The sequence below is a fragment of the Chiroxiphia lanceolata genome, chromosome 13 (genome assembly GCF_009829145.1).
Source record: "Chiroxiphia lanceolata isolate bChiLan1 chromosome 13, bChiLan1.pri, whole genome shotgun sequence".
NCBI classification, from domain to species: Eukaryota; Metazoa; Chordata; class Aves; order Passeriformes; family Pipridae; genus Chiroxiphia; species Chiroxiphia lanceolata.
The window spans coordinates 7,323,647-7,348,879 of NC_045649.1; the positions used below are offsets into that span (position 1 = coordinate 7,323,647).

General features: G+C 48.1%; 1 protein-coding gene across 2 annotated transcripts; it reads right to left on the reverse strand.

Moving 5' to 3' along the window:
• FBXO31 (F-box protein 31) lies at positions 1-25,128 on the reverse strand. 2 transcript variants are annotated; one of them, XM_032701611.1, is made up of 10 exons: positions 24,747-25,128; positions 18,043-18,114; positions 16,448-16,534; positions 12,632-12,708; positions 10,949-11,116; positions 10,168-10,242; positions 8,661-8,770; positions 7,777-7,930; positions 6,770-7,134; positions 1-5,341 (listed from the first exon to the last, which is right to left on the reverse strand). In XM_032701611.1, exons 1-10 carry the CDS (start codon positions 25,126-25,128, stop codon positions 5,119-5,121), a joined length of 1,713 nt encoding a protein of 570 aa, XP_032557502.1. In that variant the 3' UTR covers positions 1-5,118. The 2 variants fall into 2 exon arrangements, with proteins under 2 accessions (XP_032557502.1, XP_032557503.1); XM_032701612.1 differs by lacking the exon at positions 16,448-16,534.
• Between the last annotated feature and the right edge of the window lie 105 nt (positions 25,129-25,233).

Consider the following 25,233-nt stretch of genomic DNA (forward strand, 5'->3'; position numbering starts at 1 on the left):
TAAGTTCACAAAACATTGCTTTTTATTATTTGAAATTGGAAAAGGCTTCTCGGGTAACAATGATCAGGTGTAAAAGTAACACACGTTTCGCTCAGTTTTCCAAAACCCAGGATGGAGTAGGCCAAGTGTTGGATTTATACATCCCATTCCTCTCAACCCCACCAAGAAAAGGACAGGCAAAACCCCCTCCCTTGAACAGGGGAGCAGATTGGGCAGGTGAGGTGTTTAAACCACAAGTTACCATGTTCCACAAGGATATCTGTGGCATGAAACCAAGGTGCTGGATCTCAAATGGTATTTTGGAATGAAAATCTCACCTTTTTGCTCCCACTGCCCTCTGTACAAAGCAGGGATCTGGTGTTTCACCTTCATTTTTAATAAGTACCACGGGGTACTTTATAGAGACTTATTTACACTCAAGACCTACAGGAGATGCCCAGATTAATCCATCAGTGTCATGTTAAAGTGGTGAGTGCAAAATACACACGGAAACAGGGAAGGAGGAGTATCAATCAATGAGAAAAAAAAGTGCAGAATGCTTTAATTAAGCTAATAAACACAGTTGATCTGAGTGCTCTTTGCCTCAAAAATTAAAAAGACTGCAATCCAAACAAAAACCAAAATCATACATTTTAATTCAGCACACAAAAACCCCAAAGGTCAGTGGCACTCACAGTTTGGTACCTTATCTTCCACTTCACATCTCAAATATTTCACTGTCCCACTGGTAAATGAAGCTGTCCAAGGGCAGCACAATCCTTTGGCAGCTGAACACAACGGAGGGTTATTGGCCACATGAGCAACCAGCTACAAGAGAGAGTTAATCCATTATCATTCCCTAAACTAGCAAATTGAGATTAGACAATCCATTTCCACACAACACTCAACACTCCCATTAAGTTCCACTAGTTTTAAATTAATAAAAAGCAATAAAAAGTCATTTGTTTAAAAGTAAACACTGAGCCAGTTGCAGTTTGGGTTTTTCCTGGTAGCTGACACCTCCAAGCACATTTGCACAGGAATTCCCTTTCTCCCCAGTACGTTTCCCAACAAACTGCCCTCTGACTACTGCTGTCCCATTCCAGACTCCTATGGCAGCATTGCTGTTCACTCCAGAATGAAGCTCACACCCAAACTTACAAGTAATTCCATCCTTTTTCCTCCTCCTCAGTAAAAACCAGCCTGACAAATCCCCGTGCACTGCAGAGTCTCCTACAACCACAACGCCGGAGCACAGCACATTCACAGCTCTGAAATCAGGCCCAAGGCAAACAAACAGGCTGCATGAGGAGCTTTGAGGCTCCTGCTTTCCAGCTGGCCAAATCCATGTGTTTTGACAACACAGAGAGCAGGACTGAGGAGCACAAAACAGTCTGAGCACGTAAACCACTCACTTGTTCCTGAGCCAGAATTCAGCCCCAGGTCTTGCTGTGGCCATTGGGGCTCTGCAGCCTCATTGCAAATGCTTTTGTTTAATACAAAAGGCTTCTGTCAAGAGTACTCCTACCCCTGACAAGTTGTTTTCCATCTTCGCCAGCACTTTCCACCCATCTGGGATCAAGAAATCAAGCCAATTGTCCCCAAGATTTTCCACAGAGCCAACAGGACGAGGAGACGTCAGCACCAGGAATTTATCGCCATCTGCAAGGCCCCACCACACATTATCCCTGTCAACAGCTCACAGAAAGATCCCAACAAGCTGGAAAACTAGGGTTTGGGAAAGAAGCAGGGTACGCAGTGAAGACATGCTGTGCAGGGGGTGGTACAGCCTGTACTGAAGATGAACCAGCACAGCAAAAGCTTGTCCTGTCAGCACTGCTTCCCTCGAGGAAAGGCAGGATCAGGACACTGGTCATGTCCCCCCCAGCCATGGGTGATCCTCAGATCCAAACTGCCTGCTCCTAAATCTGTCCCCACTCCCCTTGCTCGTTGCCCTTTCCCAAAGATTTCAGAGTTGTGAGTTTTAACTCCCCATCATGTTATCCTGCTTTGCTCTGAAAGCACTGATGCAGCCACGCAGAGAGGAACAGGCACAGGAGCACCCCCAGCACTTCTGCCAGTCTCCAAATTCACCATCTTCACAGCTTTACTCGCTCCCAGCCAAATCAGGGGGAATTTTGTTCTGAAATGCCACAAAAAACTGAAAAACCTGCCAGGCTTGGAGCAGCAGAAGGTGAGAAAAGGTGTCAGAGGAGGAATATTAATACCAAACTTGCTTTTTCCTTTGCTCTAGACAGAACAAAGCCAGGGGGTACCGGCAGTTTTGCCTTTAATCAGGCACATCCTGACATTTTGAGGCCAACCAGGTGAGTTATAAATAAAAAGATGCCACTACAGGGGCAAAGCTGAGCTGTGAAAAATTCCCACAAGGCATCAAGACTCCACAAAGCCTTTCTCTCCAGCCAGCCAAGCAGGTCTCGCCTTCGGGAGACCCTTGATACTGACACTGGAAAGGTTCAGAAGCGACAATCTACAACCTGTACCAACAGCCAACCAACAAGTCCTTGCCCAGGTGACAAAGCAGACCCAGACTCAGCACGGAGCAAAACCCTCCTGACAACTGGTATCCATGGGTTTGCACTCCCCAGCAGCCTCCTGGGAAGCTGCAGGTAACAACTTTCATGCCAGCAGTGGAACACACTTTACGCACTCAGCCAAGCCATTGTAACAGGGTGCAAGGAGGAGGGAGGATAGAGAGTCAGGTCAGTACTCAGGAGAGTGACTCAGGCCTCAGGCAAGTGCTTGCAGGGCATTCAATGCAGTCTGGACTTTAAAATCTCAATTTATAAAATTGTAATCTCAATTTTAAAATTTTTAATCTTAATTTAAAAACCGAATGCAAAAACTATCAAGTCAGTTGTGTAAAACTCTATGATTTTTATTTTTTTGTGGGGACATTGAAGTGGGGGGGAATCTGCAATCAGAGCTATGGATCCAGCTGAAGAAAAGCTGGTTTTTGGGACAAGCAAAGGAAACAACTTCCAAAGGGGACATCTCTCATCCCTTTAGGCTGTTAAAGAGAACACAAGGCAGCCAACACACTGACTGCACCAGCCTAACAGCAAACTCCAAGATAAACTGGCCACCCAGCCACCAGAGTCCTAGTCATAAAATCATTTAGGTTGGAAAAGACCTCTGAGATCATCGAGTCCAACCATTAACCCAGCACTGAACATCTTTAGGTGTCACAGAAACCTGCATAAAACCTGGAAACCTCTGTCTGCAACATTAGGCACGTGTTCTGCACAGAGCTCAGCAGCTACAGCAAAAGGCTGAGATGCCTGATTGTAGCTCCAGGTCAGTTCTCTGCCCACTCACCAAGGCACAGGAACTGCCACCTCCCTCTCTCCCAGCCCTGTGTGATCTGAACTGACTCTTCCTTCTGCTGATGCCCACAGGAACACCTCTGACAGGCTGCTCACAACCAACCTCCTTTTCACAGCTTATTCACCAGGACAGTAACAACACTTCAGCTCCTCACCTCTAACACTGAGGCAGCTTTTCCACTCCTGACAAAGCTGTAGGAAACAAAGAAAAAAGTGCCCTAAATCACCTTCAAATTCCCAGACATTTGAAAAACTCTATCCAAAGAGACAGGAATTAATCCTGTGAGTGACACGACCTGCTGCTCAACGTCTCTGCTGGAGCCTGGGTTCTCACACAGCTTGAGGGAACACACGACAGCCAGAAATGGCAAAAAGCCCTTGTGAGAGTGAGAATAAAACCTGCTCACAGGCAGTGGAACCAGGCAGGGACTGAACTCCCAGCACATGTACAGACACATTTACAAACCTAAACCTGCAGAAGATGTAAAGGCAGGGATTTTTTTTTAGACACTGATCTGGGTAGAAGAGAAGGAACCTGGAGTTTGTCATCACAGCCAGAGGGAAACTGCAACAAAGGATCATGTTAATGCTGACGGTTTATAGCACAACTCAGAGTCTGTACATGAGCACTGGCCAGGATTTCCTGTACAGAACAGTCTATAGGGAATCCACTTCCTTGCCTGCAGCCCACAATTCCCAGTGGAGCTCAGATCTGCCACAGAATGCAGGTATCATGGAAAGAAATCAAGCTCAAAAGCTTTCTGTGGAAGCAACAATCACCTGGGATGAGACAAGTACAACTAGAAAGAGAACAGAAGGGTGCTGTGAGTGGAGCAGCAGCACCCACCTGTCAGCACCCACTGCAAAAGGCGCCAGAAGGAGCCACAGCAACATGAGGAGAATCCCTCGTCGCTCCTTTGGACTGCAAAGGGCAACCTGATCCAGGAATGACACCCAGCTGGGGTCACACCAGTGACAGTGACAAGTGGCACCTTCTGCTGCCCATCACAGATCAAAGCCAGCAGGCTCCAGCTGCCCTTATCTCACAGTTGGTTTTCTTTTTGCTCCTTCCTTTACGTTTTCAGACCCACTTTTACAAGACCTGAGGTGAATCTTTCAGATACAAAGCAGTTGGAACACATCAGCTTTTGCAGTTTACACCCATTTCCAGTTCCACACCCAGCTCCTGTAAGAAAAAAGAACTATCTCCTCTATGCTCAGGGAGACACACAGACCTGGAGCCTCAGGGACAGCACATCCATCAAGCTCCAGAAGCCAGGATAATGCTACACACACTCATTTGCAGTGGGGATCCTCCCACTGGTGGGTACTTCTCCAAAGGAAACCACACAGTCCAATTCCCAAGCCAAGGATGAAGGTATCACACCACCCTCTTCTGGCAATGCTACACCCAGAGAAAGGTTTCTCTGGAGAGGAGGACATGCTTTGTCACTGCCTGTCCCTCTCATCTGGCATTATTTTTGTCCCAATACATTCCTTTTTTTGCAGCAAGAAAGATCTTTTTCCTCCTCTGCAGGATCCCTTCAGCTCTACAAAGCTATGCCACAGACTGGGTAACAAGGACTGCTGGGAAGCAGCGTGGAGTGGCAGGGAGGAAAGGGCAGTCATGGATATTTTAACTGGGGTGTGTACATTTGGGGTAAAAAGGCTTTTTATTAAAAGTGCATGCTTTTATCCAGAGGTACCGAGAGCAAGGAATCCCCCCCCAGCTCTGGCTGGGGGAGCGCAGCAGCCTTTGCAACCCCGAGCCCTGTCCGTCACAAACCACCCGTCAAGTCGCCAGGGACTGAATGTTCTTGAGCATTTCATCAAAGGCCTCACGGGAAGGCGCTTCTGCGTTCTGGAAGGAGACCTTGATCCTGCTGTAGAGGCTGAAGGATTTCAGCTCCAGCCAGATGAACCCAAAGCGGTCGTCGTCGAAGAGCACGAACACCCCCGGCGTCCGCTCGGGGCTGGTGAAGCCGTGGCCGGCGATGAGCCCCGTCCCGTAGAAACTGCCAGGAGAGGAGAGCAAAAGAGGGGTGAGAACAGCCAGGATCACCCAGTGTTTAGTAAAAAAAAACCGAACAATGCAGAACTCTGATGAAGTCACTGTCAAACACACTGATGGGCGCCACAGAACAGCGAGTTTTACACTCGGTTTTTCCTCACATAAAACGCTGCCCACACACAGAAACAATGGGGTTGGAAAAGACCTCTGAGATCATTGAATCCAACCTATGACCTAACTAGACATGGCACTAAGTGCCACATCCAGTCTTTTCTTAAACACCTGTTGATGCCATTTTAAGACAAGAAACTCTCCACTGCTATTTGCAGCTTGCTGCTTTGGGTTATTCTAATTAGCACCTGCACATCCTAATTATTCTGTAGTTCAGCCCAGAAGCCCATCTGAGATTTACTTCTGCAACTCAAGGATCAAGAGAGGCCCAGACAATCCTCACAGGAAATGAAAGGCATGTTGAGAGGGTGACTTGAGAGACAAACCTTGTGCAAAACTGAAGGGAAGGGACAGAAAAATCTAAAAAGCAGAAAAATCTACCATGATCTGAGGAGGAATAAAGGTCAGTCCCACTTCTGAGCAAGCAGCAGGTGGAGCAGGGTTTTATCCAAGCACAACTCAGTTGTGACAGCGGGAGCCTTCTGGGATTAACCAGTTACTGGTAGGTTTTTCCATGAGCACAGATGTGTGGCTGAATGTCACCTGCCTAAGCCTCAGCTTTTGGGCTCTTTTTCCACACTTCATTTAGTGTGATGCTTCACTGACTCCAGCTCCCATTCAACAAGGCTCTCTGCATGCCTGGACCTACTGTTTGGAGTGTTCAACACCTTCCAGGTCTGGCCCCAAGGCACCAGCGGCCAGGGAAGGGTGGGAGAGAGCACTGTGTTCCCAGAGCCAAGGAACACAAACGACACACACAGGAACGGGAAGCAGCTTGAACAGAGTTCTAAATATATGAGCTGGGCAGCTCTGGGAAAAAAAACACCAAAAAAAAAGGAGGTGTGTGGAACACAGGAGAGGTGCTGGCTTCAGAAGTAAGCAGGATAGCAAGGAAGTAGGATGGCAGATGGCAGTGTGGTGAAAAAGGGAGCAAACAAGAGTGTGGGAGATTGGGCGGCAGAGGCAGGAACCAGAGAGGTGGTAAACTCCCTATCCCTGGAAGTGTTCAAGGCCAGGCTGGATGGGGCTTGGAGCAACCTGGTCTAGTGGAAAATGTCCCTGCCCATGGCAGGGGGTAAAGCAAGATGCACTTTGAGGTCCCTTCCCACCTAAACCATTCTGGGATTCTGTGAAATCTGATCCCAAGGGACTGGGAATCTGCAGGCAGGTAAATGGCACACAAATACAGGACACACCTCAAAGACTCCCCCTTCCCTTTCAAAAAGTGATTGGCACAACTGGCACCAGCATTCCCCATTACCAAATTCGGCAGGTCCGGGGATAGTCCTCATTCCTCGAAATGACTCCCATGGGCAGCACGAAGGGCTGGGAAGCTGGTGCCTTGTCTGGGGTCATCCCCTCTGCACCAGCTGCAGTCTCTTCCCCCTGGGCACCTTCTCCTCCCAGGGGACTGGCAGCAGGCTGGGAGGCAGCCTGCTGGGAACGCTCCTCTTCCTCCTGTCGCTGCTCCTGCTCCTGCTCCTCCCGCCGCACCTGCTCCTGCACCTCCAGGACGATGCGGGACAGCTCGCTGAAGTCACGCAGGTTCTCGATGTCGGGCAGCTGCAGAGGGTGTGCCAGGTCGATCTCCACAGTCTGCTGTCCAGCTGGGATGTTGGGATCTCCCTAGAGACAGGAAGCAACAGCACGGCTGCAGAGGCAGGGAGCTACAGAGTTCAGAGCTGTGTCCTCCCCACATCATCACCTGACTTCGACAGAGTTCACCCGATTCTACAGTCAACGAGTTGGCAACAAAAAAGGGCCACTTGGACCTTGTTGTTCCCTGAGCTGTCAGTTGTCATCTCTGCTTCCCCCTCTCCCAGAAACAGTTTTAAATCAAAAGCTACAAGCCAGGCTGTACTTCCAAGGGTGAAAGAAAATCAAAGCTGTGGCTGCATTTTGCCAGAATCCCCCTTGCAGAGAGGAAGGAGCTCACTTGTCTGACTTCAGTGGAGAGCTGCCAACATTTGGTACCTGCTCCTCAGACACACACAAGGGATCTCCGGTGACCTGCTACCAGCTGCTCACAGAAAGCAGCTGGAAGGGAGAGGAAGGGAAGGGGAAGCCAGGTGGAATCAGAAGAAACCTTGCAGATCAGGTTCTAGTTACTCCGCATGCGCTGAGATTCACCCAATGCCACCAATCCCTCCAGGGAACGGGGTTTGGGGTGGCAACAACTGACTATCTCTGACACAGAGATCCCTCCTATTCATCCATAGCATTGAGAATACTTTAACAAGCACTTGAGAGAAAGGGAAATGCACTCACAGTGATTTTAGTCCCCTTGGCTTTCTTCCCATGAAAGCTCAGCATGACAATCTCCAGCCCGTGGCTCCCGTAGGTGCCTTTGAAGAGCCCTGGCCTGATGAGGTCGTCAGGGCTGCTGGGGGGGAGGTAGATGCGGCGGTAGGTCAAGCAGTTGCTGTGCAAAACAAAAACATTAGAGAGAGGTTAAGGGAGAATCCCTCACCATGAGGAATGTGTTGGCATTCTGCTCCTCCAGCAGCTTTAGGATGTCGCCAAGAGAGGTGGGATCTGTCTTTTCAGCAATACCAACAAGCTTAGTGGATTTTGCTTTACATCTCTGCAAGCACTTCCTCTCTCCCTCCCTTCACTTCTCTCCCAATCCTCCTTAGCACACCAGGAAATTCCTGCAGCAAGGTCACAGTAAACTTCCTCACTCCCTGGAATTTCCAGAAAACCTAGGAGTGAAGCATATTTAAACATATGCTACAGTGAGGTGGCTGTACTCTGAACTGTTCTGAGGTATTAGAAGCTTGGAGTGATGGTTAAAACCCCCCAGTTTCTCAGGGACTGTATAATTTCTGCACTACAAAGGATACTGCTGACTAATATGGATAATAAGCAGACACTCCTTGGGACCACAGGCATTTGCCCTGTCTTCCAATTAAACACAGTTAAATGACTCAAAAGCACCTTACTGTGCATATTTGTTGTACAGAACTTGGAACCTTGTTCTTACTGCTGTAATTACACCTCTGGAAAGCACTGTGTATCCCTGCATGGAGCCTGGAGAGAGAGAGTATTCCTTGGGCTGTGAGAGCCCATGGAAAACCCTTATCTTCAGGACAAATGCTCCAATGTGCTTGTGAAATTGCAGCAGCCTCAATACCAAGAGCTGGAGCCCTTACTCATATTGGCTGGTGTAGATGAACTTCATCAAGATGAGCTCTTGCATGTGCTCATGGAAGATGTCTTCCAGAGTCCGACCCCACTCTTCCCTTAGCCACGTCCGGAATTCCTGCAGCACAAGGAGGAAAGGAGCAAGACAAGGACCTTTCAGTGATGTCCCCCAACATGACTTCACCCTGTCAGCATGTTTCACTGGCAGAGCCACAGACAGGGCATATGCTCTGCCAAAGACAGAGGATCAGGCTGGATTTGGGAACAAGCACGTGTTGCTACAGAGCCGGCCTGGAAATAGGCTTAACAAATAGTGATAATGGTAACTATCAGTCACCACACAACAAACATGCCCCCCTTCAAATGAATCACAGGTAGAACCAATACACTTCCTCAGAATAAAACCACAAACATCACCTGTTACTGCAAAGTAGCTCATCTACTACTTCTTTACGTCCTGACGTATCTTGCACTAACTCATTTGTGTGCCCATCATCTGACTCCTGTGCCCTGTCCTGATGTGAAACATAAAACAGGAAGCTTTTGAAAGGCACTGAAGGTTTAGGAGGTTAAATCCTGCTGATTTAATACTGATGCATCTAAATCCAAAGGGTGCTTTGAAATCATCTCCTGAAGTACCTCAGCTCCAGCTCTGACAAGTTAATACCCCGCAATGAGTTAGTGTGATAACAGCTTACACTGAGATAGCAGCCTACCAAGTGATATTCCAAACCTTCCTGCTTTATCTCCCAAAGCCAGACCCTCCAATTACCATAATGCCACGCACACTTAACGCAGCGCTTTGAAAGTATTAAAGCATTTCTCATCTGCTACAGCACCAGAAAACACTTCACTAACCCTTTCACCCAGCTGTTTCCCATTAGCAGAAAGGCATTTTACAGCATTCCTGAAGTATCAGATCTGTCACGTGGAGCCAGCTGGCAGCAAACACCAGTACCTGGAACAGGTATTTATCCTGACATTGATACCTGCACCTTAATACAGGCACTTGAGTCAGGAATCTGCTTTGCTGGGTAGAGCTGACAGACACAGGATAAACAACCAAATGAAGCCTTTAATCCCTCGAGCAAGACAAGCAGTGGGAAGGTGCCTCTCTGACCAGCAGGTATTCAAATGCAGCTGGTACTCACTCCCAGGCCTTTGAAAGATCTTAATTACTCAGACAGCAATACCACAGAGACCAGTGTCTGGAGTGTTGTGTGATGTACAATATGTGCTGCTGTCTCTCTTTGGACAGGTCTGCTACCAAACAGGAATGGTGTCACAGCAGGGGAAGGAGGAAGGTGCTGGGGCTCAAAGGGTACCTTGGCACAGAGAACTGCCTGAAACAGTAATTCAGCCAAAAGCCCCCAGCCTAGGTTTTCATGTATGTCCAAACACACAGAAGTTAGAAGGCAGGAGACCACCCCCCACCCTGACATCAGCTAAGAGCTTATGTTGAGAAAGGGGACACACAAATAGCCTCAGTGCAGACTCCTGGCAGAGCACTCCTACCTCCTGCCTTCCCCCTGACATCCGATGGTGATCCGTCTGGTTGCATTTCGTGGAGAACTCGTCCTTCTTTACAATCTGTAGTTACCATGGAGGAGAATTTAACAGGTTACAGACCTGTCCAGAGATACCTCAGACGAGGTAACTAAGACTGTTTACAGTAAATGCTTTACACAACAAATGTTACTGAATCTGATACAACAAAGAAATCATTAAGTGGTACCGAGAGCAAGAGCTGCAGAATAGAGAAATTAAAAAGAAATAAACCCTCAAAGCATTCCAATAAAATAGTTTTCAGCTGCTTCTCTATTTCAACTTCCTTTTTTAAAATAAAACAAGTAACCTCTCAGGAAGCTCTTCAAAGCATCCCACATGCTGACTGGATGCTGCATCATCTTCTCAAGGTCTCACCTTGGAGAGAGCTGTAAAACAGGTCTGTGTGTCTGCCTAGACACATTCACCAGCTGCCCAAGGCCATTTTACACATCCCTTCCCCCAGCCTGTGCACATCCTGGTGTTCCCACAGTGTCCCAGCCCAAGAGAAGACAGTACAACAGCCTCACTGTACTACTGCCAGGGAACAAACTCAGAGCGGGGAACAGCCCACACAACTTGTCAGACACATAATGAGTGTAAAACTGGCATCCACACACACAACAAGGTGGTGAAATCCACATCTCTGAAATCAAATTCTACCATTTTTTTGATGAATGCATATCCAGAGCCAAAGGGCACACACACTGCACCCAGGACAGGTGATGCTGGCAGTGCCAGAGGAGCTCACCTGGATGTGGCCATTATGAGGTCCTTTGTGACCATACATACACTCCACTGTTGCACATTTCCTCTCCATGAGGTGAATCCTGAAGAGAGGTTTGAATCTCATGGGATCATCAACATGAGGGTCGTGAGGTGGCAAGTACATCCATCCAATAATGAACAAACCATCTACCTGCAGAGGTAAAGGACACAAAGCCCACGAGATCAGCCTTGCACGGTTTCTCAGGAGTTTGCAGCAAACGCTGGAGGCTGTTCTGGCCCAGGTCAGGAGCTGCAAAACAGCTGCTGCATTTCCAAATGGCTTTCCAGCAATTAAACCAGACCATATGCACTCACAGCACACCCTGGGTGTGGGTTTCTTTACAAGGCTTCCGGCGCCACTGGAAAATGATCAGGACTTTATTGCTGCAAACGACTTTGTGACCGATGCCTGGAGCGCAGGATCCAGAGGGAGAGACCACACAGCAAGTCAAGCTCTAATTGGTTTGAGAGCTCATGCTGGCAGATATTCCAACAGATGAACTCTGCTTCCCATGATTATCCCTTTTGGACAAGGAATTATTTGGCTCTATTCCTCACAGGCAGCACAGGAAGCAACGCTCTCCTCTGCTGAGAGGCACAAGTGCCAGCCCCTTTCCTGCACTAACAGAACCCTGCCTCTCAGGCCCTGCAATTCCAGAGGCAGGATATTTTCTAAATAGAGAAATCTGAGACCAGAGCAGTGCCACAGAGGCACTTGTCTTTATAAGGTCACAGTATCATGTAAGTACTGATGCACTTGGATGCACTTTTATACCAGTTCATGGAACAGAATCTTGCAAAACCCAAAGGCCTCATGATTTGTTCCACTTCAACCTGGCAGTTATTGAACCCTGGTGCAAAGAACAAGGGCTTCAGGCAAACTCCTGGCTCAGCTCTCCCCAGTCAAATGTTGTTCATTAACTGCTCTCCCCAGCACCATCAGAGCTGCCAGATTCCATGGGTCTTGCACCAGTATCACACTACATCTGATGCACAAGTCTTAGACATGGCTGGTGAAGTGTGGGAACTACAGGAAGGAGAGGTGTAAGAACACAACTGCAAAATCCTTTGCAAAATGTTCAGCTGCAGGCAAAGATAATGCCCTAAGTGATGGGCCACTGCTAAAACCTCTGCTGAACCTGTGCCAGCCAGTGGAATATCAGCATTAAACTCTAAATCGAGTCTTTCCCTTAAATATTGATCATGTTTTCTATGTGCTCCCAGGGCTGTTTGAGGTACAGCTGAAAAATAAAAGGACTTTCTGGAGAAAGGTGGTGATGATGAAAAGAATCCCAGAATCTTTTACGTTGGAAAATACCTCAGAGATCATTGGGTTCTGTGACCAATCCCCCCCACCTTGTCACCCAGCCCAGAGCACTGAGTGCCATGTCCAGCAACTCCTTGAACACCTGCAAGGATGGGGATTCCAGCACCTCCCTGGGCAGCCTCTTCCAATGTTTAACAACCCTTTCTGTGAAGAAATTCCTCCTGATGTCCAACGTAAAAGAAACCAAGAACGAACCCAGAACCTCTGGGTCCCAATCACTTGTTTGAGGGCTGATTGCTCAGACTTTCAGTGGTATGAAAATGGCCACCAGGCCTGGAAAGCATAAAAAGGGCTCCTCAATCCTCAAAACCACAGCCCCTGGATAAGGTACTCACTCACCACCACGTTCAGCAGTCCCCCGTAGGGCCCAATGTCCGGCTGCCACAATCCCAGGATGTGCCGGTACCGGTGCAGCACTAGGGAACAGGGAGACACCCAAGGGAGCACATCAAGCTAAGGAACTGGGATTTGGGGAATGAAAATCAGACTGCACACAGCACTGACCACTCACAACTGCCTTTACTAAGGAAAACTGGTTGTGTTCAACCCCAGCCAGGCAGTTCTGGAACTGAGGCCTCCCACAAGCTCACACACATTTATGTTGTTCTCTGCTCCTGGGCCTGTGGAGGGGCAGAACCACCTACCTCGCCAGGAATTCCCAGAAAACTTATGCAACATGGTCCCATTAATGCAAATCACACGATATACCCAGAGCTAAAACCAAATCAAAATATCTGCCATCTCCAGGTACCAAAAAATGCACTCGATGCTTCAGACTGCAAAGCAACAGAAAATAAGGAAGGGCAGAAAGGCAGGAAGGAACAGGGAAATTTGAATGTTTTGAAAGCATTTCCCTGCCTTGTATAGACAAACTTGTCTCCAGAGTTTAAGCATCCTTAAAACAGCCACTGAGAGCACGGGCAAAGCGCAGGGACCACGGCAGCTCGGGAGATCCTGTGGTGTGACCAGGTCAGCTACAGCCTGAAAAATTCTACATAAGCAGCTACATCTCAGCAGTGCCCAAAAGCTGCTTCCAACTCCCCTCAAAGCCTACAGCAGCAGGGGAAGCTCCTCTGTTTCTCATCCCAGAGCCAGGTGTCCCTTCAATCCCACCTAAATGAAGGACAAGTAGGAATGTTTTCAGCAAGCAGGAGAAAATGACTGTTACAGAATGATCTTAAACCTCCTCTCGTGAAGAAACCTTAACCTGCCTTCAGTCCTTACCCAGTCAGCCATTCCTTTTGTCCATATAATTCCCTGACATGACCTTCACATGAACACACCACACAGTCTGGCATTTTGGGCAGGAACAGCAGGATGCAGATTATTTCTCTAAAGATGGAAGGAAGATACTGCATTTGCCTTACAGTGATGTTCATGGCCAACTCAGAAGGCCACAATAACCCATTCTGGCCTCCAGGACTGGCTTGAAAAATGGTGTTTGCTTTGCATCCATTTAAAGGAAGAATTGTGTGTCAGTGCAGCTGTTCCACCAGCTTTGTTTCATTAACTAGTTCAGACAGCAAGAACTAAGGAGTATTTTTATTCCACCAAAGCAGAGAACTTCCACGGAAGTTTAGGACAGTAGGGAGTGATATCCAGAGATGCTGCCAACTGGCCTGGAGGAGCCTTTTTGTCTGTGCAATAAACAATTTCAGACTGATGGCCTGCTTTCACCCAGGGAACCAAGTGCAGCACAAACAGCACCAAGGCAAGCAGGCAAACCACATTCCCGGCTCAGGAATTACACATTAATAAATGGCTTGTGCATGAGCTGCTCCACCCACCACAGTCTGCCTTCTACCCTGTCTGGCACTGAGCTGATAAAAAACAGCTTTTTTTATTTATTCTTATTTTTAGGACAGAACACTAAGCTGCCCAAGAGGGATGAGGATGTCCCTCCCACCTCAGCTCCTGATGGAAGCAATTTCAGGAAACACGGCTGAGTCCCAGACACAGCCTCCTTCACCATCCACCCCGACCACCCTGAAACCTGGAGCTGCAAAGGAGGGAGGAGGCCAAAAAAACCCCATTCATTTCCAGAAGTTACGGAGGAAAATGCTGGTACTTGGCCAAGGGCCCAAACCAGTCTCAAAGCAAAAAGCATGGCCCCATTTTCAAGCCTGGGGTGTCTCCGGGCCCCAATGAGCCAGCAGCTGTATCCTTTGCAGGCAAAAGCTGATGAATTCCAGCTCTGGCTCTTCCTAGCAGGAGACAGGATGGATTGACAGTTGTTTCCCTTCCTGCTCCTCAAAAGAAAATAGCACTTGGGTCTTCCTCCAAGGTTTTCCTCTGCTGTGCACGCTGCCTGTACTAAATCCTGAAGAAGTTTCTTGCCTATCCAAATTTCTGAGTCCACATCCCGCCAAACTGAGCAAACCCACATCCACTGGATGTTTCAGTACAGCCTTCATCCAGCCTGGATATTATCCACGTTCTACAAGCAGCCCTGCATGCTCTTCAGACGGGAAAGTGGCTTGAATCCAGCTGGGAATGGGCTTGGAAAAGCAGGGAATGGGGAGAGTCCTGACCAGGAAAAACCTGATCTACTGCAACTCTCCCAGACTCCGAGGATGCAGCAAGGTATCTATAAGTAAAATGAGCTGGAACAATGTAAGCAGTTGCTGTGCCCAGGTTGGTGATAACTGACCTGCTCATGGAAAGAGCTCAGTGTCAGCCAGGTGGCTTTAAATCCCTGGGGAAAGAGATCTGAGCTCACCTGCTGGCATGAACAGGAATTAGGGAACACTTCCATGGTAAATCCTGGCAACATGGTCTTAATACACAGGAGGGGAAAAAGGGGGAAATGGGCAATCCCATCTTAAACCAGATGGACTCAGAACCAATAGAATCATTTAGGTTGGAAAAGACCTCTATGATCACCAAGTCCAACCATCCAAGCTTTCCCCAAGTAACACAAAACATCCCTAGAGAAAAGGGGCACGAGATATCAGAAGTTTGGGGCAGCTCAAGAATTTACAACTGAGGGAACAGCACTAAATGTCATTTGAGACATCATAAACAGCACACTTGGAGCAAATATCCAATCTCCAAAGGAATCCATCTTGCAGCTTGGATGCGTGTCTCCTTCCCACTGAGCTCTGGAACACAGCTGGTGTTGACAGGCAGGACTGCCAAACGTAAAACTCTGTACCAATTCCTGCTCTAGTGCTGCTGTTTGTCTGTCCTGACTCACATTAAAGTTCCCATCCCCCTGCACAGCCCATGCTCAGCTGCTTTCTTCAGCACAGGAAACTCTGCAGCATCCACTCCACACACTAATATGTGTGAAAACCTACATTCCAAGCACCAGTGAATTAGTACCTGGAGTCTGCAAAACTCTGCAGACCCAAAGGAGCATCAGAGACAGCTCAACATCCCCTCCAAATAAATACCAAACAGTACTGGCTTCCTTAATTGATGTAAACTGATCAGTACTTCCCCCTCAATTCCAGCTGAACACTGAGCCTTAAACTCCAAGGGTTTAACTATTCTTCCCCCAGCACAATATTAGGAGGGAAAGAACAGTTAATCCAGAGCAGCTTCTTGACTTAGAAAGGCAAATCACGATCTCTGAAACACCAGGAGGATGTTTCCTAGAGACAGAGATGGTGCTTAAAAGGATTCACTGTGCAGGGAGGGAATTACTATGGGAATGCTCAGCATTTTTCCCTTGGAAGGGCTGTGGATCTGTCTGCAGCTCACCTGGATCAAGACAAAGCTCTTTACCAGTTCAAAGCTTATTTAGAATTGCTTTTGGGAGACCTCACCAGGGTATCTGAATACTTTCCTCTAAGAAAGGAGTAATTCACAGCAGAGTGAGTGCTCCTGTTCTGGGAACAGAGACCCTCCTTTTGGCACCTGGTCAGGGCAATATTCTTACTCAGGACAATATTCTAACTCAGGACCCAGCCAGGACAATATTTTAACTGAAAGCACCTCAAAGGGAGACCAACACACCTCACTGCCTGCCCTGCTCCCAGTCACCCCAAAGGGTCAGAACACTCTAATGCACAACAGACAGAAGTGACTGATGGGAGCTCCCTGCTGTCCCAAGGTCCATCCCAAAGCCACTTGCTCCAAGCCACGCCACACTCCATGCAGCATGTCGTGCGTGCTCAGTGCAGGAAGCATCAGGCAGCAGGGGGTACGTACGGCAGGTGTAAACATCTCTGTACTCCATGTGCTCGTAGTCGGGAAGGATTTTCATAAAACGCCCCGACTTCACCCGTGGGTTTATACCTGAACAGACAGAGCAGGGTGAGTGCCAGCAAACTCTGCTCCACTGGAACCAGCACCAACCATTTCATGGATCTGGACCAACCATGCAGGAAAGTCCAACTCTCTCTTCGCTTCCAGCTGTTTCCATCGGCCCCAGCCTCAGGCACAGCCGGTAGCAGGATTTCTCACACACAACTTCCATGTTCCAGATTCCCACACAATATTTACAAATGGCATCTAGTGAATTCCAAGGGGAGTCAAGGTCCTCAAAGTCTGCATTGCTGCCTCAAGAAAATCAAGTAACTTCATGGACAGTAGCCCATGCCTTGGATTAGTTCTGCTTTCTAGCACTTACGCTAGAAGCACAGAAGCACAGTCAGTGGGTGGAAAAGTCAGTGAGTCCTGCCATTAGTCCCAAAATTACTTCCTCTGCAACTAAAAAGGTTTATGGGACAGTAGAGAAAATGGGGTGACACCACCAGGAAACTGTTCCATCGAGTATCTGGGACAGGGCAAGCTGATGGATCTGAGCAGGAATGCCGAGATAGTGGCTGGCTATCTTTCCTGAAAGCCAGAAACAACTGCCAATCATTCCAACTTTGGAATAACCATCACTAGTTGGGATTGCTGGATGGATGTGGACATCGACCTTATACAGACCATCACAGAAGTGGTGCCCTCACATCAAGTGTCACTCTGCTAACAGATTCCGAAACTACTTTGGTGCAAAGGGAGACTGAAAACATGTGTGGGACAGATCTGCTGAAAGTTATTAAATCAACAAACAGATTAGACTCTGGAAATCCCTCAACCTGTAAACAGTGAGAGCATTTAGGAAAGTGTTACATAGACTTTGCCCTCTTCTCATTCCCTAGGTGACTCTCACAGCTCAGCTTCTGCCTGCAAAGGGACAGGGAGGCAGCCTCTCCATGGATCCAGGCCTCCATCCAGCCCTTAGCGCACTCTGGTTTCCCTCATCCAATGATGGCCCCATCCCTCCTTCCTGCAAGACAGATGATGTGCATCTACCTCAAGAAGGCACAGTGGGGCTAAGGAGTTGGGGTCCTACTCCCACAGACATTTCCAAAACACAGTGACAGCTCCTGCCAGGCTCTTCTCCTTCAGGAGCAGCCCAGAGGAATGCTCATCCCTTTCCTTACAGCACTTTCCCACTCTCCTATAACTGTGTCCTTTTACTGAGATCAAGGCTTAGAAAAAATACCCATTAATTCCTTAGCAAGACCCAAAAATGGCAAAACAGGATGAAAAACCCTCAATACACTTTATTATAAAATCAAATTACATGCTCTTTTCCCACCAAAGGACTGGGAGGCACAGAAATCCCAGCTCTTGGCATCTGCTTACTATTAAATGAGCCTCCAAATATGTCAACTTCCCAGATGAAATCCCTGCCAGTAGCAAGTCTGGCAACTTAAGCCATCAAAGTTTAATAAATATTCAGCATTTATATGCTCTCAAAACTGGTACCAAGCAAGGACATGCAGATTTATATCAGCTTTATCACTTACGTTTGGCGTAAACATCTCGACAGGACACTCCTGTGATCTCCAATTTCCTCAAGTTTTCACAGACTCCATATTCTGCAACAACATAGATTAAAAGTGTCAACTCTGGCACAAAGTGGTTTGTACCCACGGTCTTGATATCCACAGCTTGAGCATAACTGGGATCTGATTAGGTGCTTTCTTGAAGCTGCCAAAGCAGACCAAAATCTTATTTCTGCTTCAAAAACAGAAACTAAACGTAATTCCACTGTGGAATCCAACACATTTTACAAGCAATGCCTGCAACAAACACACCATAAGGCACAAACAAACACAGCAAAGTCACAGCTGCTCACACCTCAACCAGAAAGAGTGTGAAATGTGGGAGACGGCCTCATTCCAGCTGGGATTGAATGCCTGTTTAGATCAAATCACAACTGTGCGTAGTAATTATCTACTCCCACTGAGGTACCCAACAGGGAAAACTGCTTATTAGGATCCTAAAGAAAAGGTCACAGACTTGAAAAAGAACGAAATGGAGACATAAAACAGGCATCAGCATGTACAAATATGGTTACACTTGAAAGCAGATCAGATTGAGAAGGGGCTGTTGTACAGTGAAATGCCTTTGATTGTTACAGAACACCCCGAAAACAAAGCGAGTCGGAGACCTCAGAGCAGCTTTGAAGCAGAAAATGAGATTCTCTCCTTTCATTTTCAGGAAGTCAACGTCACACTTCTAAGAAACTTCAAATAAAATAAAGGCAAGTACTAACATCTCGGTGCCAGAAATCCTCAGAAACCCAGAGGGAGGAGATGAGAGAAGGGAGATCCCAAAAAATCAGCAGCAACAAAAACTACCCTACTGCGGTGACCCTGATAGATCTCAGAACAAAAAACTGCCCTCATTGACATCAAAGACATCTATAGCACAGATCAAAAGCACCTTTCCTCAGCAGCACAAACATCTGCCAGATATTTGACACGTGTGTCTGTGGAGACCCTCATCAAACCATTAAATATGAAACTTATCCTGGGTCGAGCATTCTTGAATTAACAATCAACTGTGGCTGTCAAACACCACCTAATGCTGGAAATCTGCAGCAAGTGAGAATTCAGCTTTCATATACAAGAAAAGCAGAAGTTTCCCTGAATTAATTCAACCTCCTCCCGCCTATAAATACACTTCCATGATGATAAAGCACGCACAAGGCTTCCTGCCAGCCTGCCTGTGGGGAATACACGTCCTGCACAACATCACTCTGGGTAAGCAGCAAGGTCAAGAAAGGTGAGAGTGGGCAGAAGGCACAGCAAACATGCTGCCCTTCATCAAAAGATGCAAAGGTCAGCGGCATAATTCCTGCTGACTTCCATGGCCAAAGCCAGAGGAGCTCTAAGTGTTATCAGACACAAGGTGGGATGAGGAAGCACAGTTAGCCTGAGAGCCCAGAGAGCTTGCAGGAAGAACAGCCCAGCACAAACAACAGTCAGTGCTGGGCCTCTGCCAGCTGAGTCAACAGAGACTCCTGGGAAACCAGAGCTCCAAGGGAGCCCGGGAATCCAGACCCTCCCTGTGTGCCCATTCCTCCTGCCAGAGCTATCCAGGTTTTCCACAGCTGCTCTGCACGTGTACACACGTGGGTACAACATCCAAGGGATGGAGGGAACAGAACGTGTCCTCAGCTGATCGGAAAGTGAGAGCTGTTTGGAAGAGGATGGGAACACTGCGGTCAGAGCCTGGAAACAGGCAACTCTTTCCATGTAAACAAACACTGCCCTGGCCCCAGGACAGGTAAGATGTGCCCTTTTTGCACTGCAGGCAGACTGAAGTCAGGCACTGAAGGTGTTTGTACTGCACTGGAAAGGGAGGAGACACACGGAGCATCCTGCCCAAACTGCATCTCTAACAGCACTATGAGCACACTGACCTTCCCTCTTCCTCCAAAAGGTGCTCATTTATCCTAGAATATTTTCCCCAGACCTGTAAAGCACTCCAAGCACAGGTTCAGTGCAGTGCCACGGCAGATCCACTACCAGCAGGTATTTCCAAACAACAGGGTGGGGTGGGAAGTAATTCGTTATCAAAGCTCTATCCCAGTTACACCCAACTGCCTCTGATAACCTGCAGCACAATTTTATGAAAGCCAAACCAGGATTAAAGTGGTTGTAATTCAAATCTTTCCTGGAAAGATTCAGATTTCTTCCAAGTAATACCAAACTCCTTTAAAAAAAATAATACAAAAATTTAGGATTTCTGTATTGCCACACACTACTTGACATTACATATCCAAGGCTTATAAGGAAGTATTATCCTGAAAAAAAAACAATCTCATCTTAGTGTGCTTTAAGACTCCTTTTATAACTAGTTCTTATCTTGTTTTGGTCAGCAAACAACTACAGAGAGTGAAAATGCCACAGTGATGGCTGAGCTCCACAAGTGCATCACTCCAGCTCTTCTGACCCAGGAGCTGTTCAGACCATTTGATGAGGAAAAATCAGTCTTTTGACTCACAGTGCCTAATAAAACCCCTCCAAATATCATAAGCAAGAAAGCTGGCTTTCTCTTTTTAACCCAGAAGAGGGACATAAATTAACAGTAAGGACAGCTTCAAAATAGCTACAGAAAAATAAAACTGGTAAGATTTTCTTTACAGAGAATAGAAATCCTTTTCCAAGAAAGCTCTGAAGGGCTCAAGCTGCCTGGAAAACTCCACTTCAGTACAATTAAATCTATTTTTAAGGAAATGTATCTCAGCGCAGCAGCTCACTGAGTAAAGTATTTTAAGGAGTTAACAGTCACCAAGACTCACACATTAGAAAATGGCTACTTAATTCAGCTTCAAAAGCAAGGATGGAAATTGGTTTTCAAGTTCCCAGTTGACCAGCTGGAAAGTCTGTTGGAGTGGGACTGTGAGGAGTGCTTGACTGATTTACCAAACACAGGGACACGGTGCTGTTTCCATGGTCACATGCACTGGAATTTAAAGGACTTGGAAAAGCAGTCTCCACTTATTATGATCTGCACTAATACTCTGGAAGTGTCACATACCCTGCCCTGCTCCCAACACTTCCAAGCCTCACATTCCCTCCTCCTCCATACGAGAAGCTGTGTTATGCTGAAGCTTAAAAAACAAACAAGGCTCTTCCATCCCAGGCTGGGAAGAACCCCTGTGCTAATATCAGAGACCAAATTCCTGCTTTTTTCTCCACCTTTCTCAGCATGGCAATGCCAGGGAGCAGCTGCCATCTGTGTGTGGACATCCGCAATTCAGAGGAAATTGGGATGTCTGGCAGAGCTTGACAGCCTTTACCACTGCTGAACTTCCACTGTGTCCTGTCTAATCAAGTCCTCCAATTATTCCTAGATAAATGCATGTTCACAAGGCTGGACATGAAACAGAGAGCACAGAAACTCACTGGATTATCCCAGTGACCACTGGAATGGAAGGTTCTCAGGTTAGCACCTCTGAAATACCAGGTAGATGAGTCTGGAAACCACCTTCTCGTTTCCAAAGATGAACCTTCAGATTAGGACAGACCAAGTCCCCTCCTAGACACTTCTCCCAGTGGAAGGCTTGTATTTACCACTCCTGTGTGGATGCCTCGGAGTCTTGTGAGAGCTGAACTCCAACAGTCCCCTCAGAGTGTATAAATCACATACCATTCTTCTCCACAGGCACCTCTTTCCATACAACCTGAAGGTCAGAAATTTTGGCTGACATTTTCCAGCAGGTGCAAAAGCCATTGGAAGTTGTTTTCACAAACAAAAGCCTTTTCATTCAGGCTCTAGAAGTGTTTATTCTGCATTACTGGTCTGCTCCCAGATGTTCTGCTGCACTTGCCCTGTTTTGGTTTAAGATGAAGGCAGTTACCACTTAAAATGGACTATCAGGTGTTAACCAAGGTAGGTCAGGCCACCAGCCAGGGTGAAACGGGCTTTAATTCTGCTCCCGCTGCAGAGATCAGCAATCTCCTATTTATAGAAAACATGGAAGTGACTGCAACCCTCTTCTTGCCAAGGAAGCAATTCAGAGACATTGTTTACCCCAAACAGTTGCAATGATAAAAGGACAACTGCCCAAACAGTCGTGTCAGTGTTACACAACTCCTGGTTACTCCCAGCGCTCTCCCAGTTCACAACCAGCAGCAAAAGCCACTCTGTTTTCAGGCAGACACTGGGAATAACCACAACGTGTTTTCAACACTAATCTACAGCTGAGTTGGCCCACAGCAGGGCAAGAACAACACACCAACATTCCATGGATCGAGGGCCCCATCCAACTTGGGACACAGCCAGGCTGTTCCTTACATCCAGCGCTGCTCCTGTCCAAGATGAAGGTAAAAAATGGCCAAAACAAAGCACTGCAACAACCAGCTTCTCTCAGTGAAGCTTCTCTCTGTTCTCTTTAATTTTAGGACTGTCCTTCCTGCCTCTTCACTGTTGTGCATTTCTGAAAACACATGTAGTTTTGCACATACAACTGACACCAAGTTCATTACTTCTGGAACATCATGGTGGACTTTGATGACCCTTGTGGATCCCTTCCAACTCAGGATATTCTAGGATTCCATGATCATCAGCAGAGTGAATAAGGTACCAATACAAGGGGTATTCTTGGAGGGGCACAAGTGCTCTCACCCTGTTTTCAGAACATGCAGCCTCACAACAAGACTCAGGCAGACACAAACACACTCTTTAAGTACTGACCTCAGCTGGGAAGTGGCTTGTTTTTGAGAAAGATTACAAAAAGTGATTACATTTTATGTTTGACTATCACACAGCACCAGTGTATGGCTGCACAGGAACACAGCACAGGGTTTTCTAAATGTTGTATGTGTATTTATATACTAACACCTGATATATACCTATAAAATAATGCCCATTTTGATACTCACGTACATCTGCTCAAGGTGACAGTCCTAACACAACAGAAATTACTTTCACTACTGTGCAGAGCAATTCAAAGCACTACAAACAGCCTGAGAAGTCCAGATGAGGACCTGCTTGGAAAACCAGGACTGGCTGAAAGATTGCAGTATCAGTTTTCACGCGTGTAGGAAGTTTTCTGCCCAGGAACCTGCCCCTCATCTGCTCAGCAGAGCTTGGGCACCTGTGGCACATGATCTTCCTCAGTCCCACCAGCAGCCCCCCAGCGTGCTCCCTGACACTGCCTGGAATGGGTACGTTGGGTAACATGAGAAATAGTGTGCAAAAAGAATCAAAAATTGGTTTATGCACCTCTCACCTGGTTGTTAGCTAAGGGCCTTCAGACAAAAGTGTAGTCTCAATACCTTCACTTCCTACCCAGTTTAGTTTTAGCCATACAAAGCCCACTACTTCCCAACATTTCAGCCGAGCTGTTGAACATTGTTTTACATGCTGGCAAGAAAATCCAAGGAGCAGACATGATAAATAAATGCATTTCCCCATCAGGCCTAATTTAGTGGTTACTTTACAAGCCAACTTAGCTTATATTTAAAAGTTATATACATTTCTACATGACCATTTTGCCAGGACCATAACCTATTAAAATAATTAATCAGTGAAGTTTTGCAAACCATTCACCAAATACACAAACATCCATGAGGACTCTATGTCACTAGAGGAGTACAAGGAAAGAATTAACCCCATTTTATTAGCCTGTCTCCTAAAAACAATATTAATTTACGGGGCAATGCTGAACTAAGAAATAAAAATGCTTCAGTTTACATTTTCTTGGTACAGCCTTTGTATTGTCCAAAGGTTCTTGGATACTGCTGATAAGGCATGAATTCATTCCTGCAAGGCTTCATGGATTCCAACGGATCCCACTGCAGGCAGCCACTGACATACCCAAATCCTGTATCCCGATGCCCTCACTGGTATTAAAAACAGAAAACAAACAACGAGAAAATATACATGACTTCATGTGCTGGCAGCAGAAGCACCTGGCAGGATCACAGTGTTTGGAGAGATGAGCACAGCAAGGCAGACCTTGGAGGGTGAAACAGGGACTGGATTAACAAACAGGGGACAGAGAGCCACATGAGTGAGGATGAGGAGTAATGAGTGAGATCTGCAGCTTCACAGAGCAGGGCTGAGGAAAAACCACCCCCAAAGCCTTCACGTTACTGCAGCACAGCATCCTTGCACCAGGCGCTCCCCGAGAAACACACACACTAACCTGGGATTCCTGCACAATTCCCAAATGGATGCTCTCTCCCAGACCTGCCCTCCTCCGTGCACCCACCGGTGTGCTCCCACGGCTCCAGGAATCCCAAGAGCCCCTTTTTTCCCTAGTGCAGGGACCGAGCATTCCCTGTTCTTGCTGCCTGCAACATCCCATACTCGGGATTCACCCAAAGACACCCCACGCGGAGGCATCATCTCCCAGGTCTGCTCCCTTCCCATTCCTGCCCTCCAGCTGCCCCCGGGGCACAACCCCAGACCGACACCCTTCGCCACATGCCACCCTTTTGCAGCAAGTGCCACCCCCAAGGGGCAGTGCCCACAGGACCCGAGCTGTGCCCTCTTCTCCGCCCTCCACACATGGAGCCCTGCGTGCCCCCGTCACGGCCCCACAGCCCGCACCCCCAGACCGTTCTGCATCCCTTAAGGACTCCACACTCTATCACCTTCTCGCACTCTCCCTGTCCTCCTGCATCCTCCAGGCCCCTGACCTCGCACTCCTGACCCCATCCCCTCCCTGCACCCCCGGGCCCGTCCATCCCCCCGGGGCTGGCGGTACCTTCGCGGCAGCGCCGCCGCCAGATCGTGTCGGTGCGGAGGATGCGGCGGAAGGTGGTGCAGACGCGGGCCAGGCTAGGCAGGTCGGTACCGGGCAGGGAGCCGAAGATCTGCACCAGGAGCTCCGGGGGCAGCTCCAGCAGGGACAGTGGGGCCCGCCCGGCAGGGCCGGCCTCGACGGGAGGCGGCGCGGGCCGCCCGCCCTCGATGCGCTCCGCCACCTCCTCGTCCTCCGTGACGCCGCCTCCGCCGCCCGCCTCCTCGGGGTCGGTGTCGGTGTCGGGCTCGCTGTCGGCGGCCCCGCGGCGCTGCTCCCTGGCCGCGCCGCGCCGGCGGCAGCCGCGGGCCGGCCCCACTCCGCACAGCCGTGCGCACACCGCCATGGCCGCAGCCGCTCTGACCGCTCCACTGGGGCGCGCCACCGCCCACCGCCGCCGTCTCCGCCCACCGCGCCGCTCCGCCAATCAGCATCGCCCTCCGCCGCCGCC